Source organism: Giraffa tippelskirchi, chromosome 2, assembly GCF_054371585.1.
Source record: "Giraffa tippelskirchi isolate mGirTip1 chromosome 2, T2T-mGirTip1v1.2.pri, whole genome shotgun sequence".
Lineage (NCBI taxonomy): Eukaryota > Metazoa > Chordata > Mammalia > Artiodactyla > Giraffidae > Giraffa > Giraffa tippelskirchi.
The window spans coordinates 75,138,478-75,161,146 of NC_137276.1; the positions used below are offsets into that span (position 1 = coordinate 75,138,478).

Here is a 22,669-nt window from a genome sequence, read left to right on the forward strand (position 1 = left end):
TGGGGGAAGATTTGTCCTTAGGATCAGTCTCTATAGAGTCAAGTTTTGTAAATGTGTTAAGAACACTTGAAAAGAAAGCACTCTCTCATAGATTTTTTAAAATGTGGGTTATCTGTTAACTCAGTTCCACTTTTTATGCTATTCAAGTCTTCCATGTATTGTTTTTACTTTTGCTTTCTTCATATGATACCGATTCTGATCTGTCATCTCGTGTGTCAGTTATTTGTCATGTGCATTGATTTCTTCTTATCATTATAGAGCTTGTCTTGTTATTACATGCTTTCTAGTATATGAAGTTCATTATTGCTGCTATGCTTTTACTATGCATTGCCCTTTTTAACCTTTTAATTATCTTTTACAGATAATTTTTCTATATAAATTTGAAACCAAAGTCTAAATAAGTGTAGACTGCGCTTATATTCCCAGTTGGTTTTGGTTTCCACAGTTGTTTAAAACTGAAATGCCCATTAAAAAAAATTTTTTTTTAATTATCTCTGAGTGTTTTGGCAAGTATCTTTGAGCAGTTTAATTCCTTAAAGCATTTGAGTTTTTGCCCCCTGAGTCTTTGATATCTAAAAATAACTATATGTTACCTTCACATCAGTATTAATTTGACCTGATTCAGAAATGTGTTAGTCTGTCCTTTTTCTTTGAAAGCTCTATATGTGTTTTTCTATTGTGTTAAAATAACATTGGCGAAGTGTATGGTCATCTGTATTGTCATACCTTGAGACCTTGATAGAAGTGTTTTTGGACATTAGTTTTAGAACTTGTTTTGCTAAGATACTTAGAGGATTGTTGCTGTTGTTCAGTCACCCAGTCGTGTCTGACTGTTTGCAACCCCATGGACTGCAGCACTCCAGGCCTCCCTATCCCTCAGTATCTCCCAGAGTTTGTCCAAGTTCATGTTCATTGCATCGGTGATGCCATCCAGCCATCTCTTTCTCTGACACCCTCTTCTTCCCTCAATCTTTCCCAGCATCAGGGACTTTTTCAGTGAGTTGTCTGTTTTCATCAGACGACCAAAGTACTGAAGCTTCGGCATCAGTCTTCCCAGTGAATATTCAGAGTTGATCTCCCTTAAGATTGACTGGTTTGATCTCCTTGCTGCCAGGGGACTTTAAGGAGTCTTCTCCAGCACCACACTTCAAAGGCATCGATTCTTTGGCACTCTGCCTTCTTTATCATCCAGCTCTCACAACCATATATGACCACTGCGAAGACCATAGCCTTGACTATACAGACCTTTGTCAGCAGAGTTAAGGTCTCTGTTTTTCAACACAATGTCTAGGTTTCTCATTGTTTTCCTGCCAAGAAGCGATGGTCTTCTGATTTCATGGCTGCAGTCACCGTCCGCAGTGATTTTGGAGTCCAAGAAGAGGAAATCTGTCACTGCTTCCACCTTTTCCCCTTCTATTTGCCATGCAGTACTGGGGCTGAATTCCGTGATCTTAGTTTTTTTAATGTTTAGTCTTAAGCTAGCTCTTTCACTCTCTCCCTTCACCCTCATCAAGAGGCTCTTTAGTTCCTCTTCGTTTTCTACCATTCAACTGGTATTATCCACATATCTGAGGTTGCTGATATATAATTGTATAGTAATCTGACAATTATTATATAGTTATTTTTTGCTGAAAAACGTATAACATGGAGTCTTCTTTTTCTCCTCTGTGTCCCCACTACACCCTCCTTTTAGTATTAGGAAAATTTTGTTCTACTAAGTCACATTTTGCAACCTTATTTCTTCAAGAATCCTACTATCTAGGAGATTGCTTTTCAACAGTTAACCTCTTATCTAATGTCTTCTCTTACAACATTTTCAGATGGCCTTCCATCTATATGTAGAGTTTATGTTTACCCTCTACCTCACTAGTTCATTTTACTATGTTTTCAAGGCTGTTATTGATTGTTGCCAGTGGTTTGTGGAGAAGGAAATGGCAATCCACTCCAGTACTCTTTGCCTGGAGAATCCCATGGACGGAGGAGCCTGGTAGGCTACAGTCCACGGGATCGCAAAGAGTCGGACACAACTGAGAAACTTCACTTTCACTTTTCACTTTCATCATGCATTGGAGAAGGAAATGGCAACCCACTCCAGTATTCTTGCCTGCAGAATCCCAGGGACAGAGGAGCCTGGTGGGCTGCCATCTGTGGGGTCGCACAAAATTGGGCGTGACTGAACTGACTTAGCCGCAGCAGCAGTATAATTTTGAATGTGGCTATCCTGTATTTAGGGCTTCCCAGGTAACTCAGTGGTAAAGACTCCACCTGCCAATGCAAGAGATGTAGATTTGATCCCCGGGTCAAGAAGATCTCCTGGAGAAAGAAATGGTGACCCACTCCAGTATTCTTGCCTGGGAAATCCCATGGACAGAGGAGCCTGGCGGGCTACAATCCATGGAATCACAAAAGAGTTGGATGCAACTTAGCAACTAAACAACAAACCGTGTATTTAATTTATACATAGCCTTTACTTACCATGTCCTGTTGCCTACTTACAGCCTCATCTGCTATTAGTATAACTGCATTGTCTTTTTTGCATGATCAATATCTAGATAGGATTTTTTTAAATTTTTCTTCTGCTTCTTAGAACATATCTACTTCAGTAGACAACTTTTCTCTGTGTCTTTAGCTAATTACTTACACCTTTTTATGTCCAGGCTTTTAATAGACCACGTGTTGAATGATCTCTATGTACTCCATCCGTATTAAAAAGGATTTATGCTGGCCAAAGATTGAAGTATATTTGAGCATTCGAAATGCTTGGATAAACTTAAATTTGTCAGAGACCAAAACAGAGCTCTATAGAGACCCAGGAACCCACCCAGCCCCTCGCGGACAAGCAAAGATACTCAGTTTGGTTTGGGTTGAAAGAACTTAGGAGGGTGAGATAGGACTTTGGTGAGGAATGCCACCACTGAAGATACACCAACGTTCATTCAGCCTTAGGGATTGTAACCCCTTACCCCACTCCCTCTGGCTTCAACCTCTCAAGATCAATCACTTCCGTTTGCAGTGTCAAAACTGAAGCTGCCTGGTTGAGCAGGCTGGAGGAAACAGAAAACAGTCTATCCCACGCTCAGTGCTGTCTCCCTGCCCATCCTCAGGAAAGGGCAATGATATTGCAGCCTGCCGGTTTCACAATGGCTCTAGCAGCTCTGCAATCTCCTCTTTCCACCCTGTCCCAGTGCATCCAGCTTACATCACTCCAGATCACAGGCATCTGTGGCAAAGAGTATACTGCTTCCCTCCAGGCCATAGAAACGGGCAATCTGTTGGTCTTCAGCGACCTTCTCATTTGGCTCCATGGAGGCGAATCTGGGCAGAGATCTTTCCAATTTCTGGTATATGGTTACTCCTTATTCTTAGTTTCTGGCACTGTTTTGGAGTCTGCGCTCTATACAGAGTAAGGTTAATTCTAATGGGACCTGGGTAGAGGGGGATCCAAAGCATCTGATCGTTCATGGCTAACTTGCACTTGAAGTCCAGTTAATTGCCTTGTGTGACATGGCTCTTGTAGACATATATTGAACTCTGTCTTCCAGACTAATTTTCATATCAATTATAAATCTTTCTCCCTATGTAGTGGCTGCATATGCCTCCCTTCTCCCCTTCTTTTCCAGCCAAGCAGTAACTCACCAAAAAGAGTTGACATTCCCTTGAATTAGGATGCCAAAGTCTAAAAACAGATGAGAACTTTATGAGACTCTTATATGTAAATATTACCAAGATTCATAAATTGACTCTAGGCACTAGAGCACAGTGAAAGGCCACATTCCTTTATTTTTCTAAATCAGATTCAGCCCTAAGCCACTCCTGTTTGCCTGTGTCTGGGTGCCTCCCTACCCCCTGCCTTCCCATTTGGTGGAGGGGCCTGGACCTTGGTCCCTGGTGGTTCCCATGGTTACTAATGCTCTTCCTGCTGGGGTAGCCGTGGCTGGTGCAGTGCCATCTGTCAGAGACTGCTCTCGTGATGGGCCACACAGATGTCCCTCAACGTGTTCCTCTGCAGGCTTAGCCTCACGCCGCAGCTTTCGAGGCCACAGGCTTAATGATCAGTCACCAGAGACAACCAAGTAAGTGCCAGGTCTCTGCCAGCCCCACGTGGAAGGTTTCCTAAGGAAGCTGGAGTAAGTGTTTTTGTGTATATAACTGAACAAATATTTATGGCAGGCCATGTATGGCCAAGGCACTGTGAAAAGATCTGAGGATTTCAAGGTGATTAACAGTCTCTGTTGTCAAAGGTGCATAACCTTGATGAGATGGAAATGAGACACATATAAGGCTAATTGTCAGTATTGCAAAGGAAGTGAAGTGAAGTCACTCAGTCGTGTCCAACTCTTTGTGACCTCATGGACTGTAGCCTACAAGGCTCCTCTGTCCATGGGATTTTCCAGGCAAGAGTACTAGAGTGGGTTGCCATTTCCTTCTCCAGGAGATATTCCCGACCCAGGGATTGAACCCAGGTCTCCCACATTATAGGCAGACGCTTTACTGTCTGAGCCACCAGGGAAGTCCCGAAGGAGAATTTGATAAATATCATAGGAGACAAGATAAAAGGAGAATGTGCTAAGTGTATCTGCTTCCAAAATGGACTTGAATGTCTGCTTTGCTCCATCTCTGCCGATTCCATCCTGATCACAGCCACCATTTTTCCCTCTTGGAGAACATAGGAGCTTCCTAGCTGGGCCTCTGCCACTGTTCAGAATCCAACCCCATGCTCTCCACACAGTGGTCTCAATGATACTAGTGATATTTTTTATTTATTTTTTAAAATATTTATTTATCTGTCTGTGCCAGGTCTTAGTTGCCCCATGTAGGATCTAGTTCCCCGACCAGGAATCAAACTCAGGCCCCCTGCATTGGGAGTCTTAGCCCCTGGCCCACCAGAGAGGTCCCTGGTGGTATTTTTTTAAAAAGCGAATGAGAACCTGTTACTCCCCTGCTGAAAACCCTTCAGTGGCTTCTCACTGCACTGAGAATGAAATCCAGACTCCTGACTGTGGCCTCAAAGGCCATGTATGATCTGAGCCCTGTCTGCCCAGCAGCCTTCCCTCTTCCCAATTCCCTGCACTCAAGCTTTTCCACCTGTTTCCCATCTCATGACCAGGCGCTTCTGATTGTTTAGAGAGGAGCAGGGGGGGCCTCCTCCTGGAGGCCTCCCTCCCGTCATTTTCTCTGATAACACCTTTTGTTCTCCCTGAAGGAGTTTATCAAATGTACAGTGGTATCCCCCTATTCAGTGATCTCTCCCTACCTGATTGTGAGGTCCCTGGGGCCAGCACCCACCATGGCCTGTCTGCTGGTGTGCACCTGTAGGCCTGGCACTCACTAAGTGCAGCCTCTGTTTCTTTAACCAAGACAGCCTGAGGCCTACAGAATATTTCAATGGATGGATCAAGAAATAATGGCATAATCAGTATTGTCAAAGGCCATGCTACACGGCATATTTGTAGGCAAAAGTAGGCCGGAATGTCTCAGACATAGCACGCACTTTACTTATGGTGGTTTTGAATCCTACCCTGGAATTTGTATGCATATTTTAAGCTGTTTTCAATCATTGCTTTTTTTTAATTGAGACAGTTTTATTAAGGGCAGTCAGAAGAAGAAGTAGTTTATTTCTAATCCTGGCCCACTTCCTCACTGACATGAAGTTTCAAAAAATGAGAGCGTCATCTGGTGTAGGTCATTACAGGGCTCTGCTGAGAAGGAATGAATGTTTTAAAAAGTGTCTCTGTATTATTTGTATCCCTGAACTTCTCTGCAGTGCTCTTTTGGTTACTTAATCTCTTTTTTGTTTTGATCAAAACTTTCAGTTGAACAAATATTCCTGATTGGAATGATGAAAGGCAATATTATCCTGGAGATATATTTTAGTGAAGTTTTGATTTAAAGAAGCCCAGCCCAGCTCTGACTGTCTATTTCCCAGGTCTGGACCTATTCTCTGTTCCAGCTGAGATGTTTATATAATGCATAAGGCTGCTCCTGCCTGACTAGGACTGGTGATTAAGAGCTCAGGATAATGAAATCTGCACAGTTGAAACTTGGCTGTTGGCTATAGTTATTATGCAACTCTTAACATTTCCCTTTTGTTTCTGCCAATAATATAAAATTCTCCATCTTTCTTTCAGAGCTAACTCTCCAAAGACGCTCAAATTTGTTCCACTAGGATCTTTAATGACCAAGTTAAATTATTTCTTAAAGTTCAGAGTATATGCTTTTCTAAAAGGACAAGAAAATTTAGTGGCTGTGCAGTTGCCCTGTTCAAACTGTCAATAACAACTGAATGGAGTTTGAAGTACAAAGACCCCTCAATGGTCTTAGATTTCTGTCTTTAAGTAGACTGCTCATCCAGCCTTGATTGCAGTAGCAAATATAACAAGAGACATGGCAAAAGTGACAGTAAGAGGCAGCATATTCTAATAGTGGGGCGATATGGAGCAATTAGGAGATGCTTAGTGAAGTATGTTAGACAAATGGTCAACCTTTCCCTGCCCATCCTCTCTAAGATCTGAATTTCTAGTGTTACAAGAGAATTGCACCCTTACCCGAATTCAAATAGTGACCCTATACTAATGTGCACCCATTTGGAACAGGAAAGACTATCTTGAGTTTTATGAGCCACAGCACCCCCGAATTACTCAGTTTCGGAGAAAAGATTCTGATAGTCATCTAGCTGTCATGTAATTGGGGAAGTGAATGTGCCAGACTCTTCCTGAGAACCTGTGTCTTAAGAATAGGACACTATGTAGACCATCATCTCAAGGACTCAAGGTGAGGGGTAGGGCAACCACCACAGGAAGGAAAACACTTTGAAGAGGAGCCTAGGGCAGCTAAGGTCATGTTAGGCTGCATCTGTTTCTTCCATGGTTGGCCCTGGAAGAATCACAAGTGTTTTGGGGACCCATGGACCAGAGAGAGCAGACAGAGCTTTATAGAAGAGGGACGCTGTATGCTCATATATTCCAAACACTTTAGTGTATGGCATTGGGTTGGCCAAAAGTTTTGTTTGGGTTTTTCTATAAGATGCTGTGCAAAAAATCTGAATGAACTTTTTGGCCAACCTAATAGTACCCCCAGAAACACCTGATGATTCATTCATTCAGTGCACAAGATGGGCACTTTGATGTTACAACCTCAGGAAAAAGATAAAAAGGTCACAAACCACCATTCAGTGATTTGCTAATATAAGAAAAAATGAGTGAAAGAGAAACAGAGTGTTTTCGATTGCTTCTCCTAAAATCGTTTATTGATACAGAGGAGAAAGAAATTTAGTCTTTGGGGAGGTGGAGCAATAAGGAGAACTTTTTAGAGGAGGTAGTATCTGAGTTGGGCTTCCCAGGTGGTGCTAGTGGTAAAGAACCTGGCTGCCAATGCAGGAGACATAAGAGATGTGGGTTGGATCCCTCGGTCGGGAAGATACCCTGGAGGAGGGCATGGCAACCGACTCCAGTATTCTTGCCTGAAGAATCCCATGGACAGAGGAGCCTGGAGGACTACAGTCAGTAGGGTTGCAAAGAGTTGGGCATGACTGAAGCGACTTAGCACAATATCTGAGTAAGATTTTGGGGAATGAATAGAATTCACCAGGCAGATGAGGAAGAGTAGAGGTACAAACAATGTTTAGAATTCTGAGAGTCATTTTGTGTGGCTAAAGCAAGCTGTGTTATTTCCCTATTGCTGCTGTAACAAATTACCGAAAGTTAAATGTCTTAAACCAATAGATTTATTATCTTACAATCCTAGAAGTCAGAAGAGTGAAATGAGTCTCACTGTAGTAAAGTCAAAGTGTTCCTGCTGGAGGCTCTAGGGAAGAATCTATTTCCTTACCTGTTCCAGCTTCTGAAGATTACCTGTATTTCTTGGCTTAAGGCCCTTCCCTCTGTCTTCAAAGTCATCTTCTATTTCTCTTTGATTCTGACCTTTTGCCTCCTTATTTCACCTGTGAAGGAAGCTTGTGATTACACTGGGCCTACCCAGCTAACTCAGGATAATCTCCTTATAGTAAGGTCGGCTGATTAGCAACCTTAATTCCATCTGCTACCCTGATTCCCACATGCCATGTAACAGAACATATTCATAGCTCCCGGAGATGTCAACCATAGACATCTTTGATGAACCATTATTCTACATGCATTACATAGTAATGCATGTAGTACAGAAAGTTGAGGGTGATGGTGTAGAGAAGAGTTGGCATGATTCATCAACCCTAGGTAGAAAAGATCATCCCAGAGGGGCCTATAATTAAATATATATTAATTATATATATATATATAACATATATATAGGATATATATATGGGCTTCCCTGTTGGCTCAGTGGTAAAGAATTCACCTGCCAATGCAGGAGATGTGGGTTTGATCCCTGGGTCAGGGAGATCTTCTGGAGAAGGAAATGGCAACCCATTCCAGTATTCTTGCCTGGAAAATCCCATGGACAGAGGAGCCTTGTGGGCCACTGTCCCGGGGGTTGTAAAAGAGTCAGACACAACTTAGCAACTAAACAACAACAAACAGCTCTATGTATATGGTATATTTTAAATGGAGAAGTCAAGGTTCTGGAGGTCTTCCTAAAGTATGATGTGCTTATTTCAGTTAACTATTGCTGTGTAACAAACCAAAACTTGGTGGCTTAAACAACATTTTATTATTTGTTATCATTCTGTAGGTTGGCCAGGTGATTCATCAGTTGGTTTCACCCAGGTTCACTCATAAAGCGACATTCAGCTGGAGGGTTGGCTGGCCTAAAAGATCTAAGATGACCTCACATTATGGGTCCTTTGGTCATGGCCAACAGCCAAACTGCTTCGGTCTTCCTCACTGAGTTCTTATCTTCTGCTGGGCAGGCCTCAAGACCTTGCTCCATCAGCATGCAGGACCTGTGGAGGCCTTGATTCCAAAACTCACACAGCATAACATTCATCACATTCTTTTGAGTTAGGCCAGGAAGTCACTTATTTAAGAGGTAGGGAAATAGATTCCATCTCTTCATGGCAGTTGCTGCTGTGACCATATTTCACACAGCACAGGCTGTAAAGATAGGGGATTTTGCTCTGCGAGCAGAATCTTGAGGTTGGAGATTTCAGAGGTAAAATGTTTCTGGATGATACAATATCCAGCACATGGCTAAAAGCTATGCATGGCTCAAGTAGAGTGTGCTGAATATCACTGTCATTGAAGAGATTGAAGAAGCTGTGAGGCTGGGTATGGGCTGCATCATCCTGTGCACACAACAAGAAGACCAAGTTGCTGGTGAATGTGGAAGAGTGATGTAAAGTCTAGTACATGACAGTGATAATGGCAGGGGGCAGATAACCAAGCAAGATGGGATAACTTGATAGTCAGAAGATCAAGACCACACTGTTCCAAGTCAGCCTTGTGGAGGGAGGCTAGTCTGCAGAGCAGTAGCTCGCTAAGTCCTTCACTTCCCAACCTCCACAATGTCTTATTCATGTACCAGTTTTTTTTAAATGTTGAAGTATAGTTGATTTACAATGTTGTGTTAGTTTTAGTTATACAACAAAGTGATTCACTTATACATATATATATATGTATGTATGCTTTTTCAGATTCTTTTCCATTTTAAATTATTACAAAATATTGAATATAGTTCCCTGTGCTATTCGTAGGTCCTTGTTTATCAGTTCTATATATAGTAATATGTGTCTGTTAATCCCAAACTCCTATCTTATCCTTTCCTCCCTCCTTTCCCTTTGGGTACCTGTAAGTTTGTTTTGTATATCTGTGAGTCTGCTTCAGTTTTGTAAAGAAGTTCATTTATATCATTTTTTTTTTAATTCCAGGTGGAAGTGATATCGTGATACTTGTCTCCTCTGTCTGACTTACTTCACTTAGTATGATGATCTCTAGGTCCATCCATGTTGCTGCAAATGGCATTATATCAGTCTTTTTGACAGCTAAGTAATATTCCATTGTGACAGTGTGTGTGTGTGTGTGTGTGTGTGTGCATGCACCTATACACACACTTCTTTATATCTATTCATCTGCTGATAGACACAACTTAGGTTGCTTCCATGTCTTGGCTACTGAAAATAGTGCTGCTATGAACATTGGGGGTGCACGTATCTTTTCAAATTAGAGTTTTCATCTTTTTGAGATAAATGCCCAGAATTGGGATTGCTGGATCATATGATAACTGTTTTTAGTTTTTTTAGAAAACTCCATACTGTTTTCCATAGGGATTGCACCAATTTACATTCCCACTAGTAGTGTAGGAGGGTTCATCCTCTCTAGTATTTATTATATGTAGACTTTTGATGATGGTCGTTCTGACTGGTGTGAGTTGATACCTCATTGTAGTTTTGATTTACATTTTTCTAATAATTAGTGATGTTGAACATCTTTTCATAGGACTTTTGGTCACCTGTATGTCTTCTTTGGAGAAGTATCTATTTAGATATTCTGCTCATTTTTTGATTTTTTTTTAATATATATTGAGCTGTATGAGCTGTCTGTATATTTTGGAAATTTGTCCCTTGTCGATCACATCATTTGCAGATAATTTCTCTTAATCCATAGATTGTCTTTTTGGTTTGTTTATGGTTTCCTTTGCTGTGCAAAAGCTTGTAAGTTAGTTTAGATCTCATTTGTTTATTTTTGTTTTTATTTCTTTTGCCTTGGGAAACTGACCTAAGAAAACATTGCTGTGATTTATGTCAGAGAATGCATTGCCTATGTTCTCTTCTAGTTTTATGGTGTCATGTCTTATATTTAAGTCTTTAAGCCATTTTGAGCTAATTTTAGTGTGTGGATGAGGGACTGTTCCTTTTTATTTATTTATTTTTGGCTGCCCTGGGTCTTCACTGCTGCATGGGCTTTCTCTAGTTGCAGTGAGCAGGGGCACCTCTTAATTGTAGTGCATGAGCTTCTCACTGCGATAGCTTCTCTTGTTGCAGATCAAGGCTCTAGGATGTGCCAGCTTCGCATGGGCTCAGTAGTTGTGACACAGGGGCTTAGTTGCTGCACAGCATGTGGAATCTTCCTAGACCAGGGATTGAACCTGTGTCCCTTGCATTGGCAGGTGGATTCTTCTTTTTATGGGGACTTTAGCAAATGTTTTATGTTTATAAATTTTATTTTATTTTTAATTGGAAGATAATTGCTTTACAATATTGTGTTGGCTTCTGCCATACAACAAGGTAAATCAGTCATAAGTATAGATATCTTCCCTCCCTCTTGAAACTCCCTCCCACCCCCGACCCGATCCCACTCCTCTAGGGCATGACAGAACACCAGGTTGAGCTCTCTGTGTTATACAGCAACTTCCCACTAGCTATCTACTTTACATATGGTAGTGTGTATGTTTCAGTGCTATTCTCTCAGTTCATTCCACCCTCTCCTTACCCCACCATGTCCACAAGTCTGATCTTTATGTCTGCATCTATATTCTTGCCCTGAAAATAGGTTCATCAATAACCATTTTTCTAGATTCATATATATGTGTTAACATATGATATTTGTTTTTCTCTTTCTGACTTAACTTCACTCTGTATAACAGGCTCTAGGTTCATCCACCTCACTAGAACTGAATCAAATTCATTCCTTTTTATGGTTTAGTAATATTCCATTATATATACATACCACAATTTCTTTATCCATTCCTCTGTCGATGGACACCTGGGTTACTTCTATGTCCTAGCTATTGTAAATAGCACTGGTAGATGGATTCTTAACCACTGGACCACCAGGGAAGTCGAAGGAGTGTTCTAATTTCACTGACTTATGTGTGGCTCTTCCAGCTTTCCCAATACCACTTGCCAAAGGAACCGTCTTTTTTCCATTGTATATTCTTGCCTCCTTTGTCAAAGACTGACTGTAGGTTTGTGGGTTTATTACTGGGCTCTCTATTCTACAGAAAATAGAGCTTTTTGTGCCAATACCACACTGCTTTAATTACTGTAGCTTTGTAGTATTATCTAAAGTCTGGGAAGGATATGCCTCCATCTTTGTTCTTTTTCCTCAATTGCTTTGGCAATTCTGGGTCTTTTGTGGCTCCATATAAATGGTAGGATTATTTGCTCTAGTTATGTGAAAAATTTGATAGGGATTGCAATAAATCCATAGTTTACTTTGGATGATATGGCCATTTTAACAATATTACTTCTTCCAATTCCAAGGCCATGGAATATCTTTCCATTTCTTTCAGTCATCTTCAGTTTCCTTGATCAATGTGTTACAGTTCTCAGAGTGTAAGTCTTTTACCTCCTTTGTCAGATTTATTCCTAGGTTTTGTTTTGTTGTTTTAGGGGGCATTTTGGGGGGGGGCATGATGTTAAAAGTGATTTTTTTTTTACTTTCTCTTTCTTTTACTTCATTGTTATTGCAAATAAATGCAACAGATGTATGTATATTAATCTTGTATCCTGCTACTTTGTGGAATTTGTTTACTAGTTCTAATAGTTTTTGTGTGGACTCTTTCAGATTTTCATATAGAATAGCATGTGATCTACATATAATGACAATTTTACCTCTTCCCTTCCAGTATGGACACTTCTTTCTTTCTTTCTTTTTCTTGCTGTTGTCTGATTACCATGGCTAGGACTTCCAATACTGTGTTAAATAAAAGTGGTGAGAGTTGGCTTCCTTCTCTTGTTCCAGATTTTAGTGGGAAGGCTTTCAGTTTTTCACCATTGAGTATTATGTTGGCTGTGAGTTTGTCATAAATAGCTTTTATTATGTTGAGATATGTTCCCTCTGTACCCACTTTTCTGAGAGTTTTATCACGAGTGGATATTGAATTTTATCAGTTGCATTTTCTGCATCTATTGAGATGATCTTTTGACTTTTGTCTTTTCTATTGTTGATGTGATATAACACGTTGATTTTACATATGCTGAACCATTCTTGTGATCCTAGGATGAATCCAACTTGGTCATGTTGTAGGATCCTTTTTTGTGTTTTTGGATTCAGTTTGCTAATATTTTGTTGAGGATTTTTACATCTGTATCCATCAAGGATATTGGCCTGTAATTTTTTGGTAGTGTCTTTGGTGATGGTAGCTTCATAGAATGACTTTGGGAGTGTTCCCTCCCCTTTCGTGTTTTGGAAGAGTTTGAGATGTTTCGGTGTAAGTTCTTCTTTATATTTTGGTAGACTTCCCTAGTGAAGCCATCCAATCCTAGACTTTTGTTTGCAAGGAATTTTTTTTTTTTAATTACAGATTCTATTTCACTTTTGGTCGGTTCAGATTTTCTGTATCTTCTTGATTCAGTTTTGGTGGGCTGTATGTTTCTATAAACTTGTCCATTTCTTCTAGGTTCTCCAGTTTGTTGGCCTAAAATTGTTTGTAGTAGTCTTTTATGGTTTTTTGTATTTCTGTGGTAACATGTTATTTCTCCTCTTGCATTTCTTATTTTATCATTTACTTGTTTTAAAATAAACTTTTTTTTAATTGAAGGGTAATTGCTTTACAGAATTTTGTTGTTTTCTGTCAAACATAAACATGAATCAGCCATAGGTATACATATGTCCCCTCCCTCTTGAAATAAACTTTTGACTTCAAAAAAGTATAAGTAGATTTTTCAGATAGCATTTTAACTATTAGCCTTCATGTCCTGAAGAGTCGGTGAAAGTATGAAATCAGTTTCAAGTAGGCTGAATCTCACTCAAAACCTACTTGAAATTGATTTCATTCCTGGGTTGGAAAGATCCGCTGGAGAAGGGATAGGCTACCCACTCCTGTATTCTTGGGCTTCCCTGGTGGCTCAGATGGTAAAGAATCTGCCTACAGTCCATGGGGTCGCAAAGAATTGGACACTACTGAGCAACTTTCACTTTCACTTTTTTTACAGAGCTGCCATGGTATCAGTCTCAATTCTTCCCAGCTGTTCTTTTCCTTTTGATACCTTCCTAGTCTCCTCAGATATAGATCTAAAGCCAAAAGAGACCAGCAGGATTTATGGTGGTGAGATTTATTAACAATGTTAAATGAATATTTATTATTCTCTTCCCAGGTAAATAAAAATCAGAAACTAGATAGTCATTATCCAGATGGTCCTTAGAGCTCGTTCAACCATAAGAGTGCTAGATATGGATAAATTTGAGCCCATAAAAATCAAAGAAGGATACAATTGCATATTTTTATAATTATAATATTTGTTTATGTGTAACAGATGAATAATTGGTTTACAAGAATAGCATGAGTTTACATCTTTGACTGTGATTTCATACTCTTAAAGTACTTTTTTAGATTGCTGCTAAATAAATTTCTACCCAAGAGGAGAGATTTGGAGCCTCAGATTTTGGAAATCCAGCACACTCTTCCTGGAAATGCCCCATGTAGAGTGCGTGATCTGGGCTGAGAGGATTTAATTCCGCCTGCCTTTCACTTTCCTTACATGTTGTCCCCTTGGCGCAGAGTTCAGCACCTTTGGCAGTCACTTTGATTTCGTGCAGACTGTTAGAGATTAGAGGACCAACGGATGTTTTTACCACCTTTGACCCAGAAATTCTTTTTAGGACCGTGCATGAGATATGTCTATAAATAAGTGATGATATTTTTGTAACCACGGCCTTAATATAAAGCTAGAAGGGCTTCTGCCTCCCTCAAAGTCATCTTCTGTAAAAGCTGTGCAGCTATTCTACCAGAGCTGCTATGATTCAAGTTATTTGGGGGACTCCTCTTTGGGGTTGCTATCAGAGGAAGTTTACAAGCCAACAAGAAAACCAATTTTAGACTTTTTGTGTTGTGTCCAAATTTTTACTAAATCCAAACATTCTTCCAAATTTAATGGATTGGCTTTATTTGACTTTTATCTACCTAAAGAAAGTGAATGTGTTGGTTGCTCAGTCATGTCCAACTCTTTCAGACTCCCCATGGACTATAGCCCACCAGGCTCCTCTTGTCCATGGAATTTTCCAGGCAAGGATACTGTTGCCATTCCCATTCTCCATTTTCAGAGAATTTTCCTTACTCGGGGATCAAACCCAGGTTTCCTGCATTGCAGGCAGATTCTTTACCATCTGAGCCCATTTTATCTATCTAAAGTAAAATTCACTGAAAAGAGTAAAGTTTGAATGTCACCTAGGACATTCAAAATAATAGACCTTAGGTTTCAGAGTTGCAAGTCTCCAAATGGAACCTGTTTTTTTCTAACACAGACTATCCCATGGTAATAGCACCAGAAACTTGTCAAAGACTGTTATGAAGTGCTACCATTTTTATCCTAGAATCTAGAAATGCTGCATAAAAAGATTATTAACCTAGCTTTCCAACTCAATTATCCTTTAGCTACCTGTGACCTCCTCTTCTCCCCCTCCCCACCCAGAACTTTTACTGCCTTCTTTTTTATCAGGTCAACTGTGCTCCATTTTGTATTTAGGTTCTTAAGTTTTCAATAAATTATCTTTAATTGCTCTACCAAAGTGTATCCTTTTTATAGGTCTTTATGAGTCTTAAGTTCATGATTTTTGCATCTAATTCTGGTCTTCTACCTGACTCAGTTTTGTTGTCATCTGTAAGTATTCATTTCAGCATCATGATTATAATTTTGGAAGCATCGGTGTGTCAGGTATTACACCAGTAGCTGAGAACCTCAGTTCACCTAATGCTCATAACATTAGGAAATCAGGGTATTGTAATTCCCACTTAACAGATGAGGAAGCTGAGGCTCAGAGGGTGCAGATAACTTGCCTAAAATCACATAAAATGGCCAGAAAGAGGGGAGACCAGGACTCAAATTCCCATGCACCCAAAGCAAGATTTCCCAGCCCCCCGACTATAGTATTTGGGGCTGAATAATTCTTTGTTGCGGGGACTGTCCTGTGCATTGTGGTATGTTTAGCAGCATCTCTGGCCTCTGCCTACCTGAAGCCCGTAGCACCTCCCTCCACCCTATTGGGATAACCAAAAATGCCTCCAGACATTGCCAGATGTTCTAGGGCCAGTATTTAAGAATGACTGGAAACATGGCAAGTCATGCTTTTGCCACGTTATTATTAAATCAAGAACTGATAAAACCACAGAATTTTAAGGCTGAATTTAAAGAGACTGATTTTTGGAGTCATCACACCTGGATAATCATCAGAATTGGAGATGTTTAAAGACTTTCATTTCCCACCCAAGACCTTCAAAAATCAGCATTTGCCAGCTGGGGGACAGGTATCTATTTTAAGCCTCTTCACAGTGTAGGCTCAGACCTTAACCTCACCACACATCTTTTCCTTGAATCACTCCATTCTGTTCCTGCCAAATAGTTCTCCGTCCTCGGGTTTAACACCTCCTGTGATGCTGTTGTCCATGTTCAGATGGTCCTAACTGTGCAAAAGCACAGTTCTTCTTAACATTGTTCTTTCTACCTCTCCTTCTATACCTTTTATCTCATATTATCCAAATTATCATTTTTCTTACATCAAATGAATTAAACATGTATTGAGTCCCAGTTATGTATCAGGCCCTACTCTGAGCATTTTTTTAAATTAATTTTTTTGAAGGATAATTGCTTTACAGAATTTTGTTGTCTGCTGTCAAACCTCAACATGAATCAGCCATAAGTGTACATATATCCCCTCCCTTTTGAACCTCCCTCCCATCTCCTGCCCCAAGCCACCCCTCTAGAGTGATACAGAGCCCCCGTTTGAGTTTCCTGAGCCATACAATAAATTTCTGTTTGCTATCTATTTTACACGTGGTAATGTAAGTTTCCATGTTACTCTTTCCATACATCTCACCCTCTCCTCCCCTCTCCCCATGTCCATAATTCTATTTTCTATGTCTGTTTCTCCATTGCTGCCTGTAAATAAATTCTTCTGTACCATTTTTCTAGATTCCATATATATGCATTAGAATATGATATTTCTCTTTCTCTTTCTAACTCACTTCACTCTGTGTAATAGGTTCTAGGTTCATCCACCTCATTAGAACTGATTCAAATGCATCCCTTTTTATGGCTGAGTAATATTTCATTGTGTACAACTTCTTTATCAATTCATCTGTCGATGGACATCTAGGTTACCGCTTCCATGTTCTAGCTATTGTAAATAGTGCTGCAGTGAACAATGGGATACATTTGTCTTTTTCAATTTTGGTTTCCTCAGGGAATATGCCTAGGAGTGGGATTGCTGGGTCATATGGTAATTTTATTCCTAGTTTTTTAAGGAATCTCCATCTGTCTTCCATAGTGGCTGTATCAATTTACATACCCACTGACAGTGCAAGAGCGTTCCCTTTTCTCCACACCCTCGCCAGCATTTATCGTTTGTAGACTTTTTGATGATGGCCATCCTGACCTGTGTGAGGTGATATCTCATTGTAGTTTTGATTTGCATTTCTCTAATAATGAGGGATGTTGAGCATCTTTTCATGTGTTTGTTAGCCATCTGTATGTCTTCTTTGGAGAAATGTCTGGTTAGGTCTTTTTCCCACTTTTTGATTGGGCTGTTTGTTCTTCTGGCAGCCTGGTATGAGCTGCTTGTATATTTTGGAAATTAATCCTTTGTCAGTTGTTTCATTTGCTATTATTTTCTCCCATTCTGAGGGTTGTCTTTTCACCTTGCTTATAGTTTCCTTTGCTGTGCAGAAACTTTTAAGTTTAAACAGGTCCCACTTGTTTACTTTTGTTTTTATTTCCATTACTCTGGGAGGTGGGTCATAGAGGATCTTGCTTTGATTGAGCATTTTTTTAACCATGGCTGTTAAGACCATTATGAACTCATTTTTAAAAATTACCATCTAACTAGTTTTCTCAGTTTAACAACAGACTTACTCAAAAGAGCAATCACAATACATTACAATCTCGGGTGATTGGCCACCCATCCAGCTGATGCAGGGAAGCAGTCCACACTGCAGTTTGTGGGGGCTCCTGTTTGGGGGAAGTGGGGCTGCCAGCAGCTTTCCCTCTGCCTCTTCACCCCTCACCCAGCAGCCCTCTTTAAACCTTTTTTGATGGTTTCAGAAATATTCCAAAATAGTGTGCATGCTAAGTCACTTCATTTGTGTCCGACTCTTTGCGACCGTATGCACTGTAGCCCACCAGACTCCACTGTCCATGGGAATCTCCAGGCAAGAATACTGGAGCAGGTTGCCACACCCTCCTCCTGTCCCAAGGATCGGATCCACATCTGTTGCATCTCCTGCATTGGCAGGAGGGTTCTTTACCACTAGCACCACCTGGGAAGCTGTCTCCAAGGTAGCTCCTCATCTTAATAAAATCATTCTCTACCATATGCTCCAGATTCTTCTCAGGAAGAATTTTTTTTAAATTCTGCTTTATAGTGCTTCTCTTAAGAAGATAATTTTTAATGAATTTGATTAATAAAAATTCATGAATGAATATAAATACAATTTCAGCAAGATATCAAAATTCACACAGTTCACTCTTCTTTAAAGTCAGAAAGTCCTTTCTGCTTGCACTTTGGATCCTCCTCTGAGTCACCAGGATAGTTTAGAACCTATATGATTTTTTTTAATTAATTTATTTTTTATTGAAGGATAATTGCTTTACAGAATTTTGCTGTTTTCTGTCAAAAAGAGGTCTTGGGTCTTTGGAAGATTGTAATGTACATTATTGCAAAGGCTGGTTATGCCCAAATGTGTAAGGTTAAACCCGCAGATGCCCAGTTCTTTAGGGGGTCAACATGAGTAGCTAGTGAACTTAGAATATGTGCCAGCAGCCCTGACTCGCCTGGATGGAGCTCCAGTAGTCAGATTGTGTTTAGAGAAAACCAAGGAGAAAATAACACGTTAACTGGGATAAACCGTTTGGGGTCAAAATAACAATCCGGTGTTTTTGTACTTGTGTGAGATATAAAAAGAAAAGTTGAGTTTCAGTTCGGCTTCGTAGCAACTTCCAAACTTCTGGCTTAGTCTCAGGCACCTCCATAGGAGCGCCTGGGCCAAGGGAAAACTGTCTGACCCTCTCTCATCTTTGATTGCTCTGGAGAGCCCTGACGTCTCAAATGTGGTATCCACTTTCTTCTTCCAGAGTTTTATAAATGGACGCTGACATGGACTACGAAAGACCCAACGTGGAAACCATCAAGTGCGTGGTTGTGGGAGACAATGCCGTGGGGAAGACACGCTTGATCTGCGCCAGAGCATGTAATACAACGCTGACACAGTACCAGCTGCTGGCTACCCACGTCCCCACCGTGTGGGCCATTGACCAGTACCGAGTCTGCCAGGAGGTGAGATAGACGGGGTTTCTTTAGAATCCTAAGGACACATCATGCTGTCGCCAGTCTGATTTTGATTTTGATTTATTTGGGGAGATATTTTTATTTATTTGATTTTTTTAATTGAAGTCTAGTTGATTTACAGTGTTGTGTTACTTCCTGCTATAGAGCAAAGTGATTCAGTTATATATAGGTTGACATTTTTTATATTCTTTTCCATTATGGCTTATTGTAGGCTATAGAATATACCCAGATTTTTAAAAAGCAGAGTAAGAACTTAACTTGTAGGGTCAAGATAGAACTCCCCTTTTTCATGCAGCAAGAGAAAACAAAAGCAGAAAGCTGATTTGGCATATGGCTCTGGTATCCTGAGTGAGGGTTTTTAGGGCACATGGTTCCAGGAAGAGAAGTAGAACTTAGCTAAGTCCTGTTAGCTGGAAGGAGAAAGCTAAATGCAAGTGAATCTTGAGGGCTTTGAGGGCTGATGACCTAGGCATTCTTCCCCTGGGGAACTTCTGATTGACAGCGAATTGGTGCCGTCTCTCCCTTGCAGGTCTTGGAACGTTCCCGGGATGTCGTTGATGAAGTGAGCGTTTCTCTCAGGCTTTGGGACACTTTCGGAGATCATCACAAAGATAGGCGTTTTGCATATGGCAGGTAAACCAAGACTAGTGCAGTTCGGTTCAACTTAAATACAGTTTCCTCTCCCAAACCCATCTCTGCTTCATGAATCAACAAAAACCACATCATATGGCCTTGAAATGTGTTGGTTTCTGCACTGTGTCTTAAAAAAGAAAAAAAAAAAAAAAAGACATTGTTTCCTGATGTCAAGAAAAGCAGTCTTCATGGCCACTTGGTTCCTCCCAGGAAATACTTTATTTAAAACAACCAGTGCTAGTTAAATTGAATGTCTACTGGATGAGGATTCTGTTGTATGTGCCAACCTTGGGTTGCTTTGATTGTTGTTTCCCTGAGTAATACTTTATTTGCCTACTCTTAAAATATTTTAAGTTTATTTAGCAGTTGGCCACCCCTCTTCAGAAGGTCTCTTTGGTCTTTTAATGACCATTCTACAGAGTCCGATGTTACTTGCTTTGCACTTTGCTGTCTGAAAAGTCTGTTATCTTTATTTGAAGGTCATTTTTAAAAAGAAACAAAAATACCTCTGAAATCATTCACAAAGGTACATTTCCAAAATGAACTGAGGCATTAATGTCTATTTTTCAATAAAAAAATAAGGAAGAGGAAAAAATCCACTAAAGGAAAGATAAATCTAGAAGGACAGTAATATGAGTGGGGACAAGGTCAAAGAACCATAAAATATTTAGCAACTTCTCCTTGTCACCATAACTCCATCGGCATCTCCAGGACTCCAGCTGTCTTAAAGGCCCTCTCAGTGCATGTGTTATGACTGTCAAAATCCAGATGAGGAAGAGATTTCCTTACCCCTTAATCATAAGTAAAGGCATGTCTTTTTAAGGTTAGAATTTAGATCTTTCTTAACATAAAACATCATGCTACCTCACAGGATTGTATTAGTTAGATACCCCCAAACACTGAGTTTACCCCTTGGTATTGAGATAAGCATTTCTGAAAGGACCTCTCTTTCTTCAAGCCTGTAGTTTTCATAAGCCTCTGAACTCATACTGGCACTTACCCAAGTGGTCTGGAATACTGAATAAACTGCTGAAAGGGTTTGCCCTACTCCTTTCAGTCATTCACACATTGAAATAATCTGCAGTTTAGGCCAGTTTATTCAAGGGGGGAAAGAGGTATATAGAAGTAAAACTTTGATTTTAATGTCCCTTTGAACAGGAACTTTTGAACTTAGTATCCAGCATAGATAATACATTTCTTTTTGAGTTTCCTAGTTTGTTTTTTCTTTGCTTTGTGTGATGTTCTTGATTCTTATCTTAGTTGCCATTTGGGTTTTTTTCTGTTATCTCGTTATTATACACACACCAAAATAATAATCAGTGAACCTGCTTATAAGTACTATGCTGTCAGATTTTATAATACCTGCGGTTTTAAGGAAGCATAATTAAATAATGACTGGAAGCAAAGTAAGAATAAATATATAGATTTCAAAGGACCGTTTGTACCCCAGCTTCTAAAATGGTATGGTGAATAAAAATGAACTTACTGAGATACTAGGTTTAGCTTCTGTAGGCAATCTCGACAGCTCAGTGGCTTATTGCCACTTGAAATTTATGTATTTGAGGTGATGAATTTTAACTTCACTCCACCATATAAAACTTGTCTGTTGGTAATATAAGGGCTACTTCATTACCATGTGAGGTTCCTGCTTAAGGTTGACTTAATGGCACAGTGACCTTCATAGATCTGATATCGACAAGCATCTACACTGGGCCTCATCCAGCTTCCTGATATATCTGAGGTCACTTTACATGTCACGCCTGTGCTTGGTCACTCCCAAAAAAAATAAGCTGGTCTCTCATGTGACTCTATCAGTACACAGTGCATTGTTCTGCTCCTTTATCTGTAATGTTTAGTTCTATCAACTGTAACCCATCCACTGCCCCCTTTCCTGGAAACAGGACGTGCTTTCCAAGCCAAGTCGGATTCTTTGAGCAGCACAGAGGGACTCAGGAAACCCTCCCATGTTTCTGCCTAAGCTCTTTGTGGGCCTCACTTATGTGCCTGTTTGTACCTTGTATCTCCTCTGTCTTTTCCTATTCTCCACAGCCTCTAGGCTTCCTGCCACAGACCCTGCCACTGGTCAAGAACAGAAACCAGAGCTGTTCTGTCCTGGATTATGAAATCTCTGTGTAAACACTAAATATGTCATACCGTGTTGATGTAGCACCAAAAAATTGCGTCTTATGGCCAAGTCTGATAGTAGATGCTTCTTTTACTCAGTACAGGGCTCTGACCACTGTGTTTCATTGCTGTGCAAGAGCTGTTTTAATTTCTGTCTGACTGAACTGAACTGAACTGAACTTCCATTTTTAGCTCCCTATCATTTGTGCAGGAGAACAATCATAATTACAGTTTCTGACATTCCATTTGGTTTGCAGACCTGTTTTTTGACTGGTGTTTTTACTATACTTAGTGTGAATTACAAGTCGGTGGGATGTGATATATTCCTTAGACTTGGAAATGTATTTGGAACCTTTTAAAAGTAACTCATTTGATCCTTAGGGTGACAGTGAGAGAAAGCAGATTCATACTAAGATGCCTTAGACCTCGCCTTTAGTTTCCTCTGCTTCTTAGCACCAAGCTGGTCAACAAGTTACCACTTCAAGCCTTCTTTGGCCTAAACAAGTTCTAGTTTGCAGAGTGGGCCAGGGTGGTGTCAGTCTGCTGACTTGAATTTGCAATTTTCCTAGTGTGGGATAACTACCACCAGAATGTCATAGCTCTTGTTATGACTTAAAGGTAACTAGTCAGCTAATTTTTTTAGCCAATTACATTAATAGCGCTAATTCATCAAAGCCCTACAGTGTGTCAGTCAAAATATTAGGTGCTTTGCCAGCACTAGTTTAGTTAATCCTTCCAGGAACTCTGGGAGGCATAGATTA

General features: G+C 40.2%; 1 protein-coding gene across 40 annotated transcripts in view; it reads left to right on the forward strand.

Annotated features, from left to right (window-relative positions):
* RHOBTB1 (Rho related BTB domain containing 1) overlaps positions 1 to 22,669 on the forward strand; it is an 82,899-nt gene that overhangs the window by 21,803 nt on the left and 38,427 nt on the right. For 19 of the 40 annotated variants that reach the window (XM_081569022.1, XM_081569024.1, XM_081569056.1 and 16 more), the window contains 2 exons: positions 18,938 to 19,139; positions 19,681 to 19,784. In XM_081569022.1, coding sequence (XP_081425148.1) covers positions 18,948 to 19,139; positions 19,681 to 19,784 — 296 coding nt within the window. In that variant the 5' untranslated portion in view covers positions 18,938 to 18,947. Of the gene's footprint in view, positions 1 to 9,799; positions 11,156 to 17,908; positions 18,143 to 18,937; positions 19,140 to 19,680; positions 19,785 to 22,669 lie in introns of all 40 variants that reach the window. The other 21 variants (XM_081569041.1, XM_081569030.1, XM_081569029.1 and 18 more) reach the window with 3 other exon arrangements.